Consider the following 17612-nt stretch of genomic DNA (forward strand, 5'->3'; position numbering starts at 1 on the left):
AGAGTAGAGCAGTGATCACCTCTAATGAAGACGCAGAAGTGTTGGCTAATGTTGGGTACACGGACTGCTAGGTTTAATTATCTCATATTTGGGAAGAGGTGGTTTATTGATGTGTGTTTTTGTGTGTGTGTGCATGTTTGGAGGTTTTGTTGTGAATGTAGGAAATTGCACTGAGATTGTATACCATAACCTTGCCAGCGCTCAAACTGACAACAGCGGGTATCATCCTCAGTGGATTAATTGTTTAAGTTGAGCTGGGAGTGTGCTGATCGTGCTGCTGATCAACTCAGCAACACTGCTGCACATCTAATGAAACTAAAGAATCACCCAAGAGTCAGACTTACAGTTATTTCACAAAAAATAGGAATATGGTTCGATTGATGTATTGGTCAACTGATAAATTACACCAGTATTATCATTTTATTTATTATTATTGAATATCATTATCACTAATTATTGTTATCCTTACTGGATATCAGTTAGCCACAGTCAGCCGTGTCTGATATGATGGACATTATATAATTTGACTCATATATTTACTGTAGAATTGATCAGTTCAACACTGGTTACCTGCAGGAAATCGTTAACCCTTAATTGATTGGCAAATTTTGATCCAATGCCACACCAGCATGCAGTATATGTATATGTTATGATTATGCTCATTATTGTTGTTACACGTCATCTTGAGTTTAAGTGGAGAGCTTAAGCGTTGCATGGTGAATTTTTACAAAGTTTTTCTGCCATGACAAGCAGGGAAATCTGAGGGAGCAAAATCTTCCACTTTTTTGTTGGCATGGAAATCAGTTAAATTGAAAGATATTTAATAACAGCACCAAATATCAGTGAAAAGATATTGAATATCTGTGTGGGTATCAGCCTTGAAAGCCCATCGAAACACAAAGAGCTTCTGGCCAAAATGAATGATTGAAGAGGAAACAGTGTGCGTTTTAATGAGCATTTATCATTAATTTAAAGTCATGCGTGATTTTTTTTTTCTTTTTTTTCCTTTTTTGGCGTTTGATTCAAATAAAGGAGCTTACTTCAGCGTCCCTGTGGACCTGAGAACTGCTGAAATAATCAACAACAGCCAGACAGGGATTCCAGCTACATTCATTCACACTCAAATTACTCAATGCTCTCAAATTTAGGGAAGAGACCTCTCAATGACACTTGTTTCATTAGCAAGACCTTGTTCAGTAATTGAGCTCTTGGTGGGTAGTTAATTGGTTTAATCAGGTGTATTGGGACTTCAGTGAAACAAAGTGTTGCCAGACTTGCATAGCGCTTAATGACTGTTGTTGTTGTGGCCTCACAGCTGCTGCGTGTTGGAGAATGTTTCTCTGTGGACGGCGGCGGGAGAGGACGAGGACAAAGGAAAGCTACTCACTGTGGGAATTCAGGGTCGTAGAGAGTGGGCTGAAGGATGCCGGCGGGAAAGACTGTAAAAAAGTTGCAAACACATGAGGGTAGAGTTAAGGTCCAGATACTTCTGCAACCTATAACTTTAACATATAGCACTCGCACAAAATATATAAATAAGTAAATAAAATAAAAAACTTTTATTGCCGTTTTCAGGGAGGGAGAAAGAGTCTCTGAGAAGCAGAAAAACAGAGTTCTTAAAATTGCACTAGGCAAGATGTAGAAATGCACCAATCTCATCTGTGGCCCATTCCCTCTATTGGTCCAGCTGACAGGCTCATGTCGGGTATGGTCATTTCTGCACTGACACGCAGTGACAAAACAAAACTGAAGTTTGAAATAGATTTTTTATCTCAAGCAATTTTTGCCTGGTAAAATAAAGGTTTAAATTAAATAAATAAAAAGTCATCTCCTCCACCACACCGCAAGAAAAAGACATTAACTTATGAGGAGTGTGATGTTTGCTGACATCATATCACATGATCTCTGGCGAATGAAGTTTGTCCAACCTTTAAAAATTCAAGGACGCCCTCTGCCCTCTGCTCCTCCTGAAACAAGTTGCAAAGCTGCCTGATGCAGGTTTAAAACCACAATCCACCATCACTTTTCAGAGCAGCTGGGTCTCTTGTGACTGAGCGAGGACCACAATTCTTATGGTCTGCTATTTGCTTTGAGGCTGCCTGCAAATATGATTTTTTTGGCATATCCATCATGAGTCACACATTTTTTTTCTCATATGAGCAAAAAACCAAAAGCATTTGTGCACTCAGTTTTACCATTGTGATTGGATTCAAAGTTGTTTTCCCCGCTTGCAATGCTTTTTTAACCTTGAGGAACAAACATGGAGAGTTGTGAAAATTCAGCCTCCTCCATCTCTGGCACTGCCTAAAGCGTGACGCGGGCTGCACCACGGCTTGAAGCTGACAACATGTGAGGAGCAGTTAAAAGTTAGGACAGCATGCTTCTGCCTGTTGCATTCAGAGCACCACATAGACGTGTATTCTCTGTAAAGAAAGCTGCGTCGCATATAGAGCCGTCCCCTGAAGGCTGATGTGCCAAATCGACTGAGGTTCTTTGAGTGAAATTCAACAAAATAATCGATAAAATTTTCAATGTTAAAAAAACTAAACATGGAGCTTTTAAGAGTTTGATTTACCCAGAAGTTCCTGGGCGCTGTCTCATTATTCTGACAGAAGTAGCACTGCTTTGTCTTGGCAATTCATGTGAAGCTGCAATTCAAGGCCTGAGCTCTTTTAATACACTTTAGAGGTTTCAAATGCTCAGCAATGTGTTGTATTTGATTACGATTGGTTGTAATTGCTTTGATTATTAATAATGGGTTCTATCAACATTGACACCTGCATTTTCTGATTGCCGACCAGTGCATATATGACAACAAAGAAATGCTCTGCTAGAAAACACAAATCCAATCTGCTCACATGTGTGCAGTGCAGACATTGGGCTTAAACCATCAGATTTGAGAACCTGCTGTGTGAACATAGTTATTGGAGATGGCTCCATCAGAGGATGTCAGGAGAGGTGGCAATGTAATATTATTTTCATTGTCAAATTGCCAAATTGTAGAGCAATTAGTTTTTGCCCTTCCTGGCAGGTGGGGCTGTGTCAGTCCATCTGTCTGTCTGTTCAAACTTAATTCCAAGGTAACGTATCTGGAAATCTATTGGATGAACCCTGTTTTGTGACCTTGTGAACTTTCCTCTAGCGCCACCCACTGGCCAAAATACACAAACCACATTCTCCTCCTACTTGCGTTCCCCTAGCCAGCAGGACAGCAGTGGTGGCAAGCCCGTGCTAGTTAACCTTAAAGGCAAATGTATGGTTAGTTGATGCTGAGTGAAGCAGCTACAGCAGTTGGCAGCCCTAGTTAGCCAAAAATAATTGGCATGCACAAGCCGTCTGGCCAGTTTCCAGTACTCCTCAGCTGGCACACACACACACACACACACACACACCCCAGCCACATCCCAATGTATACAAAACAAATTAAGAAAGCTGGGGCAATGAATGGGCCGGTGGGGACACTGTACAGCGACGGCAGATTGGGACTTATATTACGAGCCACGTAGCTGTTTGCAGCCTGGTTTCATGGCCTTGAGGAGGATTGGGAGAGAGTTCAATGACGTGAAAAAATACAAAGACGTGTTTCATACCAAATGATCGAAAAGTCTGGAAAACACTGGCATCCTCTGTCTCTCCTGGCTATTGTGCAAAATGACAGGATAGTAAGTGACAGGCAGGGTCTGAAAATACCACCTGCCAAGCGCCAAACGCAGGTAAAATTTGTCTTTGGTGGATAAATCAATAAGTGCCACACTAGCCAGAAACTTCTGGAGACGCTAACATTTGAATGCCTCGGTTATATAAAGTCTTTGGTGTTTTCTTGTTGTCAGAGATTGTCCCTGCTGGCCACCGTGCATTCTCTGACCGTGAGCCCATCGAATCAAAACAAATCAATGGCTCTGTAACAAACAAGATCCTGATTGGCTGCCTGTTACGCTGCATTAAGCAAAGAGGGAGCATGGGAGCCTCTGTTTCTCTGCTGTCTGGATGGTTAATTAGCTCGGCGCAAAGAGAAAGTTAACGTTATTCCCCTGTGGTGACACATAGCAGAAGTGAGGACTGCGAGGACTGATAAAGAAAAAAAAATGAAGACCAAGACAAAAATAGATCCATTGTATAAATGAGTGAGCAAGTTTTAAATTAAAACCCTGCTCTTGTCCCTTTACTGAGCGCTCCACACACAACAGGTAGAGAGATATCCAGTACTTCTACTTTTGTTTTTAATTCACTAGTGAATCAAAAAGGTAACGTTGGGACACTCAGGCCATATTCCACCTGGACACTCTTCTTTCTCTATCAGTCCAGATAACCAGATAATGACACCAAGAATGAAAGAGACGAGAGAAGAGAAGATAATGAGAGTGCAGCAAAAAAAAAAAAAAAAAAAAAAAAAAAAAAAAATTCAAACATCGAGGAAAATGAATCTACAGGGCAAAGGGCAAGAGTGAGGAACTGCATGGCTTGGGTGAAGTGAGAGAGACATGAAAAATGATCCGGAGGGCCACGATGACTGTATTTGCCTGCCTCCTGCTGTCCTCTGCCGTCAGCTCGCGAACTCGCCATTGATTTTTCTCCAAGAGATTACATCCAACAGGCAGACAGAGAGCAGACCGAGACCAGGAGGAGGTGGAGAGAGAGGGAGGGATGACATAGATTTGTTTAAAGCCCGTGTATGGGAAGGTGTTGCTGCTTGTTGCTCCTGCAGGGTGATATTAAGTATGTGAGGTGGAGATAGAAGCAGGGAGTGAGTGATGAGAGGGAATATGATATGAGGAGTCGGGCTGCTGTTTTTTAAAAGGCCGTCGCGTTTGACTTGTCAAAAACAGATGCAGACATGGTGTAATTGCGTGTAACGAATAGCACGAGTGCGTGTCGTGGTTCTGAATGGCGATGGGGAACGGCCGTGTGTTTATATGTGTGTGTGTGAGTGCTGTTGGAGGTGGGTGTATGGGGGGGGGGGAAGACACAGAGTATCAGTGTGTACAATGATCGCCGATGCACTCACCCATTTGGTTCTTGTTAGGGAGGTAGTAGGCATTAAGGGCCTGAGGGGGAAGAAGCCACCTGAAGAGAAACACAATGTCAGACAGGGTGTTTAAAGCGAGAGCCACTCACACACACATCCATCTTCCTGCTACATACACCTCAGCATAACACACCCCGATCCTGAACAGCATCGCAAGTACCTATATGTATCTCTCTCAAACGTGCCCTCCTCCCCCAGGCCCCAGTTGAGAAATATTCGATGTGTGTGGTCCCACGGCCCAAGTTCCTCTCTGCATATGAAAACACGGACAGTTCCTTTATGGTAATCCACTTAAAGCCAGACTCATCGATTGGCTGAGAATCTCCCAAATGAGTAACTTTGAAAGTGCGAGATGCCCTTGTTCTAGGAGTGAAAGACTGATGGCTCCGCATGGACAGCGCAGAGATGGAGAGAGACAAATAGAAGGATGGAGTAAGGAAGAAGAGTGTGTGTATGTGTGTGTGTGTGTCTTTTTTTTCCCTCTGCAGACCAGACAGAGTGAATAATGAAAGGATCACATTTTGGTGATAAAAGGGGAATACGTGATTTAACTCTTCAGGGCGTTGAGTGTGTGGACTAATGATACAGCTGTTTTGAACACCTTGGAATACTAATGTGAAAGTGATGTCTTTTGACAGCAGAGATGCACTCCCATCAGCTAATACTGTATAAGAAATGAATTGCATCTCCTGTGGCACTTGTCTGGAGTCTGGCTGCTCTAGATAAGTTGCGCATTTTCTCCCGCTGTGCATGTTGACTTGGTGTCTGTTGCTGGTTTAGTGTTTCAGCGACGGATATGACAAGTCAGAAAGAGACAGATTGGAACGCATGTTTGACATGTCAAGTACATTCGAAACAGAGAGACGAACGCTCCACAGTGCTGTAGCTCCAGCGCCCTGTATATGCCTCCGCCAACGGAGCTGAAATTGGATTCTAAATATATTAACCTTATTTAATTGCTTGGCTCGACGTGTCAGAAAAACCAAAACAGGCAGCGAGGTTGTGTCATGTGAATCATCACCCAGTGGTGATGAGAGTGGATGCAGCGAGCAGACTCACGCCGTCTTGTCCACCTCTTTGTGGATCTTCTTGACGGACAGCTTGATGTTGAACTCGATGCTGTTGAGGATGTTCTTGAAGTAGGTCTTCTCATCCACGTCAAACTGCAGAGACAGGCGGAGACTTTAGACAAAAGGCATGGGCGATCATCTTGCAGCTTCTTGCCTCACGTTATGAATCTGTGTAAAGTTCACTTTAACCCATGCAGGAAACCACAAATAAAATCAACACTGAACCATTTTTTCCCTAAAACGTCCCTAAAAACAGCCTTTACACAACCATATGGCTTAAGTGCATAATTTTAGTATCTCCAGAATTCTAAATCCCAAGAAAATGTGAGTCAGTCCCAACCGAGCTCCTGGGTGCTTCCTATCCAAAGTTAAAGTTCCTAAAAGATAACAGAATATAGCCATTTTAATTCTTATTCAACCATTGAGGAAGTATCCAACACTTACAATTTCAGCTCAATCATAAATGCTGGAATAACGCTTCAAAGACCCAATAAAGTATTTACATCAAACCCAGGATGCCAACGGCTGACCTTCTCACTCTGTTTAACTTTTAGGTGTCATGCATATGTAACGTTTAGCAAATAAATTGGTGTGCATATTCTCCTCTTCATTATGCTTCCTCGTAAATGCCACTTTGTTTCACCGCATCAGCAAATGGCTACTTTTGTTTCGGGGTGCATTTCATTATTTCTGGCTGGAAAGTACTTGCAAATGTGAGATGTGATGTATTTAAACTCCAAAAAAACAAGCTGAAGAGGAGCGCACGAAGGCGGCAAAACGCTTGTACAAGAATGAGGAAGGGTGGGAGAAATGTAGGAGATAATTTGATACATATTGGACTTTTGGACCCACAGTGCAGTCATTTGGCTTCAGAAGACTTGGATGATGGTGTTATGAGTAATTTTATAGTCCTCCCTCTGAAGAAATGAGCTTAATTTACTCAACTTGCTTTGAAGAGGGCTGCTACGAAATTTTTACAGCATACCATCAAAATCCACTGGTTTTCAAGTTTCAATTTTGATTGAAACATCCACCTTACAATGTTCTGCTTCTGCGTCTTACAGCCATAGCCATTCATAAACCACAGCACTGATAACTGGCTGTGTAAAGCAAACGTTTCCCCAGGGATTATTTTCCAGTGGAGAGATCGTTTCACTCTGCAAAATTTGAAGTCATCAAAACACAACTGTGCTGCTGCTTTTAGGAAAACTAATGTGGACAACTTTATTATGGTGGAATACTACTTTGAATCAAGTTTTACGTCTGTGAAAGTTCATTTTTATGTCTTAGCGGAACAAAGGGAAACCAACGGCTGGAAAAAAGGGAGGAAAAATATATTGGAGTTCTAAAATACCACTGCTTGCTTTGGGGAAAAGATTAGCAGAAACATCAAGTATAGACATTTTGTATATATAATGCTAAACATGCAGAATCACTGGGAAGGCCGTTTAAGTTTTCTGCTGTGTATTTAGTTACTGTGTGGGAATAAGAGCTGGTTTGGGCGTCTAGATCTTTACTGCATCATCAGTGCATTTACACCTGCATTTGATGTACTTTTCCATCTGAATACAATCCAATCACCCAGGACACACTGTAATGCCAGGTGAAAGGGAGGTTTAGAGACAGAGACACCGAGAGACAGCGGGAAATGGATTTTCTGTGTGTGATCTGCCAGTGCTTGTGTGTGTGTGTGTGTGTGTGTGTGTGGAGTGTGGAGTGGGGTTGTGAGAGGACAGTACAGAGGGAAATAGGGGGTTTATGACTCACCCCGTACTCTTGATCTATGAGCTCAGGTTTGAGCAGGAAATCTGGATAGCCTGTCATCACCATCATGTGCTGCAGCTGGAGGAGAGATGAGAGAAAGTGGATGAGAGGCAACGCAGCAGAAAGGTTAGCATAACACCAGCACACATCGTAAAGTGTGCATTTGTGTAGACAGGGACACATCTCAACCTTTGCACCCACATGTAACACCAGCCCTCGTGCACGCAGAGTAACAAACCCCCATCTACACTCACATGTGCTGACATATGTACACATACCCATGCTTGCAACCATCCAAAGACACACATACACACACACACACAAGATCAACTAATCAAGCAAACCAGTGTAATAGGATTACAGTGGAGCACTTTATATTCAGCATGGCCCTCTAAAAGGATTATAACTTCAGACTGTAACAATATTATAAGAGATATCTCCCAGCGCAGACCCTAAACCAGCACCAGAGAGCGATCCGGATTAGACAATCCTCAGCTCTCAATGTCAAGCCCTTGATGTATTCTATCACAGACTTTCATCTAACCAAGTAATCAATCATCCCCGTAAAGAAAAGAATTGTGGGGAAAAAAATAATCTAATCCTTTTCAATTATTAATCGGATCTGGCAGTGAGTCATGTATGTGGTGCAGAGGCAGAGCTGCAAACCTTGGCTCTGGCAGCCTCCTTGGTAGCGTCGTCCATCCAGTCCAACTCCTGCAGCCGGATGTCCAGGGAATGCTTTATGTCCTCCACCAGCTCCTGTACCTGGGGGCGGGAGCGCAGGGTTAACGTTGTGTTCACGTCATATCAGAACACATCAGAGCAGCCACATCTAAGCTGAATTCTGTATTTTTATCATCTTGCACTACCAACATTGGCAACTTTGAGAGATATCAAACCCTGTAAGAAATTCCCACATGCCCTACTTGGAGAGGAATTAACACTATAAGCCTCATGGATGTTTTTTTGGTAACTTGGAATGAAAGCAAGTCCAACATGGTTTGAATGTGGCATAAGGCTATGTCAAATAGATGATTCCTGAATCACAATATACCAGTGGACTAACCACCTTGTGCACTTGGGAACCGAAGAGAGAGAGAGAGAGAGAGAGAGAGAGAGAGAGAGAGAGAGAGAGAGAGAGAGAGAGAGAGAGAGAAAGAGAAAATGCCTCGTGGTCGTCTCAGGATAATAGAAAAGGGATTCTCTCAGGAAGTCCATTATGAAACTATTAGTACCATGCTTAGGGAGCTACCTAGGTTGATCATTTTCACTGCTGTATGCTTTTTGAAAGCCAAAAAAATAATTCTTTTGGGGGTTTCAAAACAATATTTGTATTCCAGGAAGCAGAAGCCTCTCATTTGGCCAGGTTGCCATAAGAAAATCCTCAAGAAAGTCAAAGTCTGCTTAAAAAAGGTAGCATTGCCAAGAGTGGGAATGCAAAAGACAGGGACAGGGAGACGGATAGACGCGGAGCATATTTCCTATTTTAGAAGCCCCCGCTTGTCTGTCCTTTTATAAATCAGAAAGGCTCCATTAGCTCGAAGCGTTACTGAAATTTACACTTATTAGTATTTTAATTGGAACTTCAGGAACTTGGGAACTTAAGTTCCAATTAAGGTACAGACAGAGTAATTAGTGCTCAATACCTATCCGCTTCTATCAGACTTACATTTTATAGTCCCAACTTTGGTAGAACAGGGGATTTAAAACTTGGCAAGAAAAGAAACAAGGTCATCGTGGAAGACGGAGGGATCGAAGTGGACTGGGAGAGTAAGAGAAGAAGAGTGTGTGAAGGGGAGATGATGAAGGGCTTAAAGCAGGCGCACGGGGTCACAGGGGTTAGAAATCCCATTGGAAATCATATCCCCATATCCTGGAGTGGACATGAGACTGAGGAAAAAAATACACAGAGAAAAAAAAAAAGGATGAGAGGAAGAGATGAGGGAGGCTTAAGATGGGAGAAAGAAGGACCAAAGGTGATGGAAGGGAAGAGGTGAAAGGTTTGAAAACGAGTGATCTAGGCAAAGAACAAAACTGGGGAGTAAAAAAAAGCAGTGGACGAAAGGTAGAGAAAGAGTTTTTTTGATTGACATAACTGGAATTCCCAAATCCCAGAGCACTGACTCGATCAAAATCATCAAACCATAAAAAAAGACAACCTCTCCAAGAGCCAAAGAAAATGATGAACCACAAAAGAAAGGGGGATAAAGAAAATCTACACCATACATCTTAACTCTCCATGGAGAAATATCAGTAAAAACTAGCCTATTTGAAGTGATTCCATGGAGCAGTGTCATGTATAAATCTTTCTTATGGCCTCACTCGTGGGCCAAGGTCAGCTGTGTGCTTTTTTTCCCTTTTCTGTCTTGAGGCTGGGCTTCTGTCCAAGTATTTTGATTTGATGTATGGTTCATTAAATTAGAGAATGGAAATGCCAAAAAATAATAAAAGTTCCCCAATCCTGCATAAATATGTTTTCTCCAGTTGAAAAAAGTAACACATGTTAAATAAATAATGATAGCCTTGGCATTTACAAAATCTGTGATAGTCTTGGAAATATCTGTCCATCACAATTTTAAGAACTCTTGTACACACTATACAGATATATACTGAATCTTACCAAGTGCATGTCTTGGTTTTTGAAAGACTACGTTTCTCTGGTGGAAGTAGTCTTTCTTTCTGCTTTGGTTATATGTTAGGGAAATTGATTTATTCGTTTCAACCGGCTGATGTAAACCATTGCTACTGTAATTCTCATTTTATTTTCTGGTGACATTCCAAAAGTTCACTCAAATTTGCTGGTCAGTCAGACAGAATCATGGCTGCTGTGTAATATATAAGGACAATAATATACAACCAGGCTGTCTCCTTTGAAAACTGGCACCAAAGGAAATCCAATCTTTCATCAACTATGCACTCACTCGTCCACCTATAAAGCAACATATCCAATCCCTCCCTCTCTCCCTCTCTCTCTCTCTCCCTCCCTCCCTCCCTCACCCACAGACCTTGGCCTTGCTCTGTGAGGAGAAGTGCTGCTGGACGAACAGGGCGCCCAGAGCCATGCCAAAGTGTTTGTTGGCCTGGGTGAGGCAGAGCCTGCCCAGCTCCAGCTGCCGCTCGGTGCCGTCGATCTCTCGAGAAAACTCATGGATGGTGCTGCGGAAGGCGGTGGACAGATGCTCGCTGAGCGCCGCCACGATGCGCCACAGCATGTAGTTATGAAGGACCCTGGGAAGGGAAGGGAAGAGGAGAGACGTGTAAGTGGCTTTGTCTTTCATCTTGAGTTGTCTTTGTTTTTTTCATGGCTGATATCGATGCTGCTGGAAGACAAGACTCACACAACATATTATATAATAAAGAGTTAGTAAAGAGCACTAGAATCAACCAGAGAGACACAGGTGTCTACGTTCTCATGCGTTAATAGGTAAGCTACAATGGGACAGTCTCCCAAATACTAAAGCCATAGTTCAGATTCTTACCCCATATGGTGGTAACTCTTGATCTATGTGAGTGTAATACATCCACCAAGTCTGGTCCATTAACTCCCAAGAACAGGAGCTTCACTGGGAGTGCACTGCTTCAGAATGAATGGAGTAGATACACAGACTAGAGAACAACATGTTTTTGAGCAGCGACACAAAGCTGAAAATTGTTTCGAAGGATGCACAAGTTCTCATTCTTGTGACAGGGAGGAGTTCACAGACCAGACTTGGTGGATGTATAACACTCACATTGCTCAGCAAATACCACGTCTAAGAATCTGAATGACCACTTTAAGTAGTTCTTAACAGCACCATAGAAGGTCTTTGTAGAGCCATTTGCTCATGATGTAGGAGAAAGGCTTCTGCTATGGTACAACACTTGGAGATGGACCTGAGCAGACCTCACATTGTACAGGGAGTTAATGGGCCAACTGGCAGCCATCTTTGGGGAACTCATTAAATAACTCTGATGACAGTTTCATTGCAACAAAACAAAAATCATTAACATTATTTCAATTACTTCAATGGAAGATATCTACACAGGTGATTTGAATAAAGACAAACATTTGATTTTGGACACAAGATTTCACTGTAGCTGGTGTCAGACAGCTGTAATTCGGCTGTCACTTAACCAGCCTTATAGCTCAGACAGGTGATGCTTAGGGTAAAACTGGCAAATTTAATTATCGCCATGGTGTCAGGTCATTTTAGCTGCATTTATGTTAACAAATTTGTTAATTAAATAATGTGGTAGAGCCACAAACCAACTAGGCAAGGCTCGCCTACGTTTTCTGTCTTGTATTCAGTGCTGTGACGACAGAGCGTGTTTTCTGTCAGCTGTGTATCAGGCAGCTCAGCCTGATTCTTCAGCTCGCTGCCTTCACTGACCTGAACAAACTCTTCTGCTAATGCAGCGACTTCGATGAATGCAAACAAATGTTGCCTTGGTGAGAGGAACCACCAGGAAACAGTGTGACTCACCATGGCAAGCAGAGGCGGGGTGATGAAAAAGTCAAAGAGGAGGAAAGGCGACCCTCTCCCCCCCCCAGACAGTGAGGCGCACATCACACATCCTCTCTGCCCTGCAGGGACAAATGCCCCCCTTTCCTACTGCGAGGCTTCATGCGAACCTCAAGGCATGTTGTTGTTGTTGTTTTCCTGTGTTTTTTTATTTCCCTTTGCATGGTGCATATTAAATCAAAAGTGCCTTGGCAACAGCACCCCGGGGTCCTGCCAACAAAGCACTTCTGAAGTGAATTTAATTGACATAAGAAAAAGCGAGAGGAAGAAAGGCGGCGAGGAGGAGGGTAGATGAATGTCCTTGTACATCTGTACCCTTCCTCCCAGTCACTGTGTGTAAACAGGTGCGGCTGCTTTGCTTGACTTAGCGTGTGTGCGTGTGCGTGTGTGTGTGTGTCTGTGTGTGTGTGTGTGTGTTGGTCTCTCTCTGTCTGCTTCGTAAAGTCACTGCGGAGCTAAATGAAAGGAACGGGCCTGCTGGTGTACAGATCAAGTGGTATGTCTGAATCACAGGAGAGCTGAGTGAAGGCTCATTAGCCGAACGGATTTTAATGGGCCTTGTTACAAAAGTAAAAAGACATTGTCCCGTTGCCCCGCATCAACACATTACAACAGGTAATGGGCCTTAGGTGAAAGAGGGGACTTCCTCGATCCCAGACTTCACTATAGTTACCAAATTGACAGGGGGTGAAACCGATTTTGCATGAGGGCCACTGCTTTAATTAAATTAGACAATTTTAAGCCAAATAAATCCAAAACTTAGAAGGATTGATTCCAGTATTTCAAGAAAATGTATTCTTGCCAGGATGGAAAAGCCTCTGAATCTAAAGTTCAAACTCTCCAGTGAAACCCAGTGGGATGAAATTCTTTTAAAGCAAAATTGAACTTTGGTAGAGTGTTGGGTTGTATAGTTACCTGGCCATTTTGAAATATCCTCATTAACTGCTGCAAAATACTGTATGTCTGTCTCTCCATTCACGTCTTCAGTGCAGCAAAAACGGTCCCAAAAGCAAGCACAAAGCAGATTATGCCAACATAACAAACACGTCCTGGTGTTTTCATGTAATTACAATTATTTGTAAATGTACCATCAGGCTGTTCCTTCCTGGTGCAAGACTACAACGTGGAAGTCACAGATCTGCTGTCCAGTTCAAATATGAAAATAACAAGAAAAGAGACATTTAATTTCCTCAAACACTGGGAACTGGTATTTGTTTTTCAAATTGCCATAATCTGTTTTGTTTTGCAGTCATTTATGTGTTGAAAGTGTTATTTTTGGAACTGTTTTGCTGCTCTATGGAAGTGAACAGAGAGATAGAAATGTAGTATTGTGGATTAGCGGCCGAGGAGAGCATGGAAGAACAAATGGGGGTATTTCACCAGCATGTGGACACACTTTAAGAGGGTTTGCATTTCTTCACAGTGGGTTGAGGCAGGTTTTATTCCAGGTTTTTTCAGTTTGACACCTCTGAAGATAATGGGCTCTAGTTTCGCAGACCAGGCGAGGCGGGGGCGTAGCGCAGATGCGCTTCGCCAACTGGGTGTGGCCAGGCGGATTTTCCAAGTTTGGCACGCCGTTCTCGGTGGCGCAAGTACTCTCCGCCGTCCCTCCTACCGGCGCAAGGGAGGAGAGAAGGCGTGGAGTGGGTTTGACACAGCCGATTCACATTTAACCAATCAAATGAGCCCCTGTCCTCGCCTTTAAAATGCGCTGCGCGAAGGCGTAATGAAAGTTTACACAGCTGACAAGGAGGTCTATTGCCGCAGGCGGAGCGGAGCCCAGGAGACCGGCGCGGAGCGGAGACCGGCGAGCAGTGCGCACACGTCACCAAAACCTCACAGGCAGGCTTCCGGGATGTCAGGCACATGAACGATGCAATAAATACCGAAAAAAACACTATTCAATGCTACGATCACAATCAGCACATCTCCATATCAACTGTCCCGTCACAGCTGATGTCAGATCAAAGGAGATTGGCACCGTTTGTGCTGATTGTGAGGTTTTGGTGATGTGCGCCAGCCAGCCAAACTTCCACTGCGCCGGCTCCGCTCCGCCTTGCGCGGAAAGTAGACGTGGTTTCAGATGGCGAGCTTTTGGCGCACCTCGGCGAAGCCTTTTGGCACAAAACTGTCACTGCGCCAAGCCGAATCTGTCGGCACCTCCCCCCGCTGCGCCACCACTCCCATCTCCGCGCAAGTCCGTCTGCGAAACTTGGAACCTGTCCGCCTCTGCTGTTTCGCTGGTCGAAACTAGCTCTGCGCGGGGTTCGCCTCACTGCGCCACCCCGCGCTGCGCCGGGAAACTAGAGCCCAATGACTCAATCCTCTGCTTTTGCCAAATCAGAGCAAGACAACACTGATGCTGCGTTGGCTCAATATCTCATACATTCACCCTGGCCCTTCTAACCCCATACAAGTATTAAAGGGTACACACACACTCAAAGCCCACACACAAAGTAGACACACACACACACTAGTATACAACTTTCAGAGTGCAAACCTGCGCATCATACACACAGAAAACCATCGAGCTCACGGAGTGTGTGTGCATTCTTAGAAGGGAAGACCCCAAGAAGTGGACACTTGACCGACTGACCTATACATGAGTACACACACACACACACACACACACACAGGATGAATGAGCAAGACAAACATGCATGCACACTTACACACACTCACTAATAAAGGAGCTCTGCAACTGCAAACAGACAAAATACACTCAGGAAAGCACACATACATCAGCTTCCCACACACACACACACACACACACACACAAGCACACACCCTGGAGAGCAGCTTGAGCGATGGGTGAAAGGAAGGAGCAGACGGAGGGAGAGACAGTAAGGGAGGAGTGTGAGGGAGACGCTGGTGTTGTCATTATGCTTTCCCCTTCATTGGAGGCCTGCTCATCTGGCTAATGGGATTGGCTGCAGTCATCTCGGCTCAGAGCGCGGGGACTGTACTCGCACACACGCACAAACACACACACACACACACACACACACACACACACACACACTCATATTCACGGAGGAAGGGAAGGGAAGAAAGATGGAGCGAGCATGAAGAGACGGGTGGATGGAGGATGGAGGAGTCACTGCTCTTGTCAATAGAGTTATCTCGCTGTATGGCGGATAAACATTCAATGAAGGATGGAGGAATGAAGAAGGGAGGGACGGAGAGAAATAGCGATGAAGAAAAGATCGAAGACACTACCACACTGTCAATAAACCCTTAGCACTTGGGGTATTCTCCCCGATGGAGGGAGGAGAGAAGAGATAGATAGATAGATGGATGGAGAGATGGTGTGACTGATTGAGATGCATAGATCCAGTTGTGGCCTCCACCCACTGAGAGCCAGGGAGGGAGGAGGAGAGAGGAAACGAAGGGTGGAAGGAAAATGAGAGGTGGAGGAGCAGGAGGAGCTGGGGTGGAGGATGGATGATAACATCTGGGCTTTCAATGGGACACTGGAGTGATAAAGACGGAAACTAGGAAGGGAGGGAGAGAGGGACAGGGGAGGGGTGGAAGGAGCGAAGGAGGGGAGGAAGGATGGATGAGGGGTGGTAAGGGGAAAAGAAAGGAAGGAAGGGCAGAGGCAAGAAGGAAAGAAAGAACTGTGACACTGGAAGGATGAAAGAAGGATGAAGGAGGGGTTGAAGGTAGAGGGATAAACGAAGAGCGAAGACAGGAAGGAAGGAGGTACAAGTGATGAAGGAAGCAAAGAAAAAAGGCCGAAAAAAGGAAGGAGGGATGAAAGTGTGGGAAGGAAGGGAGAAAAGGTAAGACAGGAAAGAAGGAAGGGGATGAGGAGGGATGGAAAGAAAGGAGGGGACAAACAGAAGGAGGGTGGGAGGCAGTAATGAAGGAGGGACAGAGGATGGAAAGGACAAAAAAACAATGGAAGGGAGGACAGAAGGAAGAGAAGGAACAAATGAGGGAAAGGGAAATAGGAAAGAGAGGACACAGCAAAGAATGGAAGCGAGAGAAGAAAGCAGGTTATGCAGGAGGGGAGGAATGAAGGATGAAAGGAGGGAGGGGATAGAACGATGAAGGAAAGAAGCAGGGACAGAAGAGTGAAAGAAAGGAAGGAACATGTAAAGTTGGGAAGGAAGGACGCAAAGACGGGAGAAGGGAAGAAGAGTAGGAAGCAAGGTGGGGTAGGAAGGAAAGAAACAAGGGAGGAGGGAAGGAAGGGAGCAAGAGAAGAAAAATGGAGGGAAAAAGGAAGCGAAGCGGGAAGGGGAAATACCATCCATCCAGTCTTTCATCAATCCTGTCATCATTTACACAACTGACTAGTAGGCAGATGATGATGATGTGTGAGTGTGTGTGTGTGTGTGTGTGTGTGTGTGTGTGTGTGTGTGTGTGTGTGTGTGTGTGTGTGTGTGTGTTCTTGTCCGTCACCTTTTCCCCTCTGAGTGTAAATGCACATCGTGTGTCCACTTTGAGAAGAGCCCAAACTTTCTTCATGTGTTCATAAGCGCTCATGCGTTGTATCTGTGAGCGCGAGTGTGTGTGTGTGTGTGTGTGTGTGTGTGTGTGTGTGTGTGTGTGCAGCTTAACAGTGTGAGTGATAGCGTCCAGTCGGGTGGACGGAGCAGTACAAAAGAGGATTTCTCTGGTCCATTAGTGACCTTTAGACAGAGCCGGCCCCCCTCTGCGTCCGCTCTGCTGGACGACGACGCGGCCGGCCAGCACCTCTGTCAAGACGCCCAACATCCACGGCATGGGGCCAACGAATGGGACAGTGTGTGTGCAAGTGTGTGTGTGTGAGAGAGAGAGAGAGAGAGAGAGAGAAATTAGGGGGACCGGGACGGAGGAAGTAGACGCTGAACAAAAAAAGAAAAGACAAATAAATAAAAATGAATGAATAAATTAAAACACTGCAAATTGACTAACAGTTCAATTCTTGTCTCTTGTTTTTCAGCCAATCCTGGATCAGAGTCACTGGTGATTTTTTTTTTTTCCTTTTTTTTTTTTTTTTTTTCAAATTTCAGGTGGTGGGTCCAGCTGTTTGGTTCATGGCCACATCATCCGGACCATGTGTCTGTTTCTGCACGGAGCCTGAAGCAGCAGCGTGTTCGTATTAAGGCTTGGATCGGTGCATCAGTTATAAATTCAGCTGGTTCAACTGCATCAGTCTGCCTGAAGAAATGCACCGAATGAAGTGCTGTGAAGGGATATGAAATCAATCAGTTCATTTACAATTCTTAAAAAAAAAATCGAACATATTGATTTAACAGA

General features: G+C 44.3%; 1 protein-coding gene across 1 annotated transcript in view; it reads right to left on the reverse strand.

Annotated features, from left to right (window-relative positions):
* The window catches only part of ecel1 (endothelin converting enzyme-like 1), a 42243-nt gene that overhangs the window by 7260 nt on the left and 17371 nt on the right, over window positions 1-17612 (reverse strand). The window contains exons 7-12 of the mRNA XM_030067946.1: window positions 10866-11088; window positions 8527-8625; window positions 7864-7938; window positions 6086-6189; window positions 5006-5064; window positions 1388-1439 (exon numbers count right to left, since the gene is read on the reverse strand). Coding sequence (XP_029923806.1) covers window positions 1388-1439; window positions 5006-5064; window positions 6086-6189; window positions 7864-7938; window positions 8527-8625; window positions 10866-11088 — 612 coding nt within the window. The remainder of the gene's footprint in view (window positions 1-1387; window positions 1440-5005; window positions 5065-6085; window positions 6190-7863; window positions 7939-8526; window positions 8626-10865; window positions 11089-17612) is intronic.

Source organism: Myripristis murdjan, chromosome 13, assembly GCF_902150065.1.
Source record: "Myripristis murdjan chromosome 13, fMyrMur1.1, whole genome shotgun sequence".
Classification (NCBI taxonomy): Eukaryota; Metazoa; Chordata; class Actinopteri; order Holocentriformes; family Holocentridae; genus Myripristis; species Myripristis murdjan.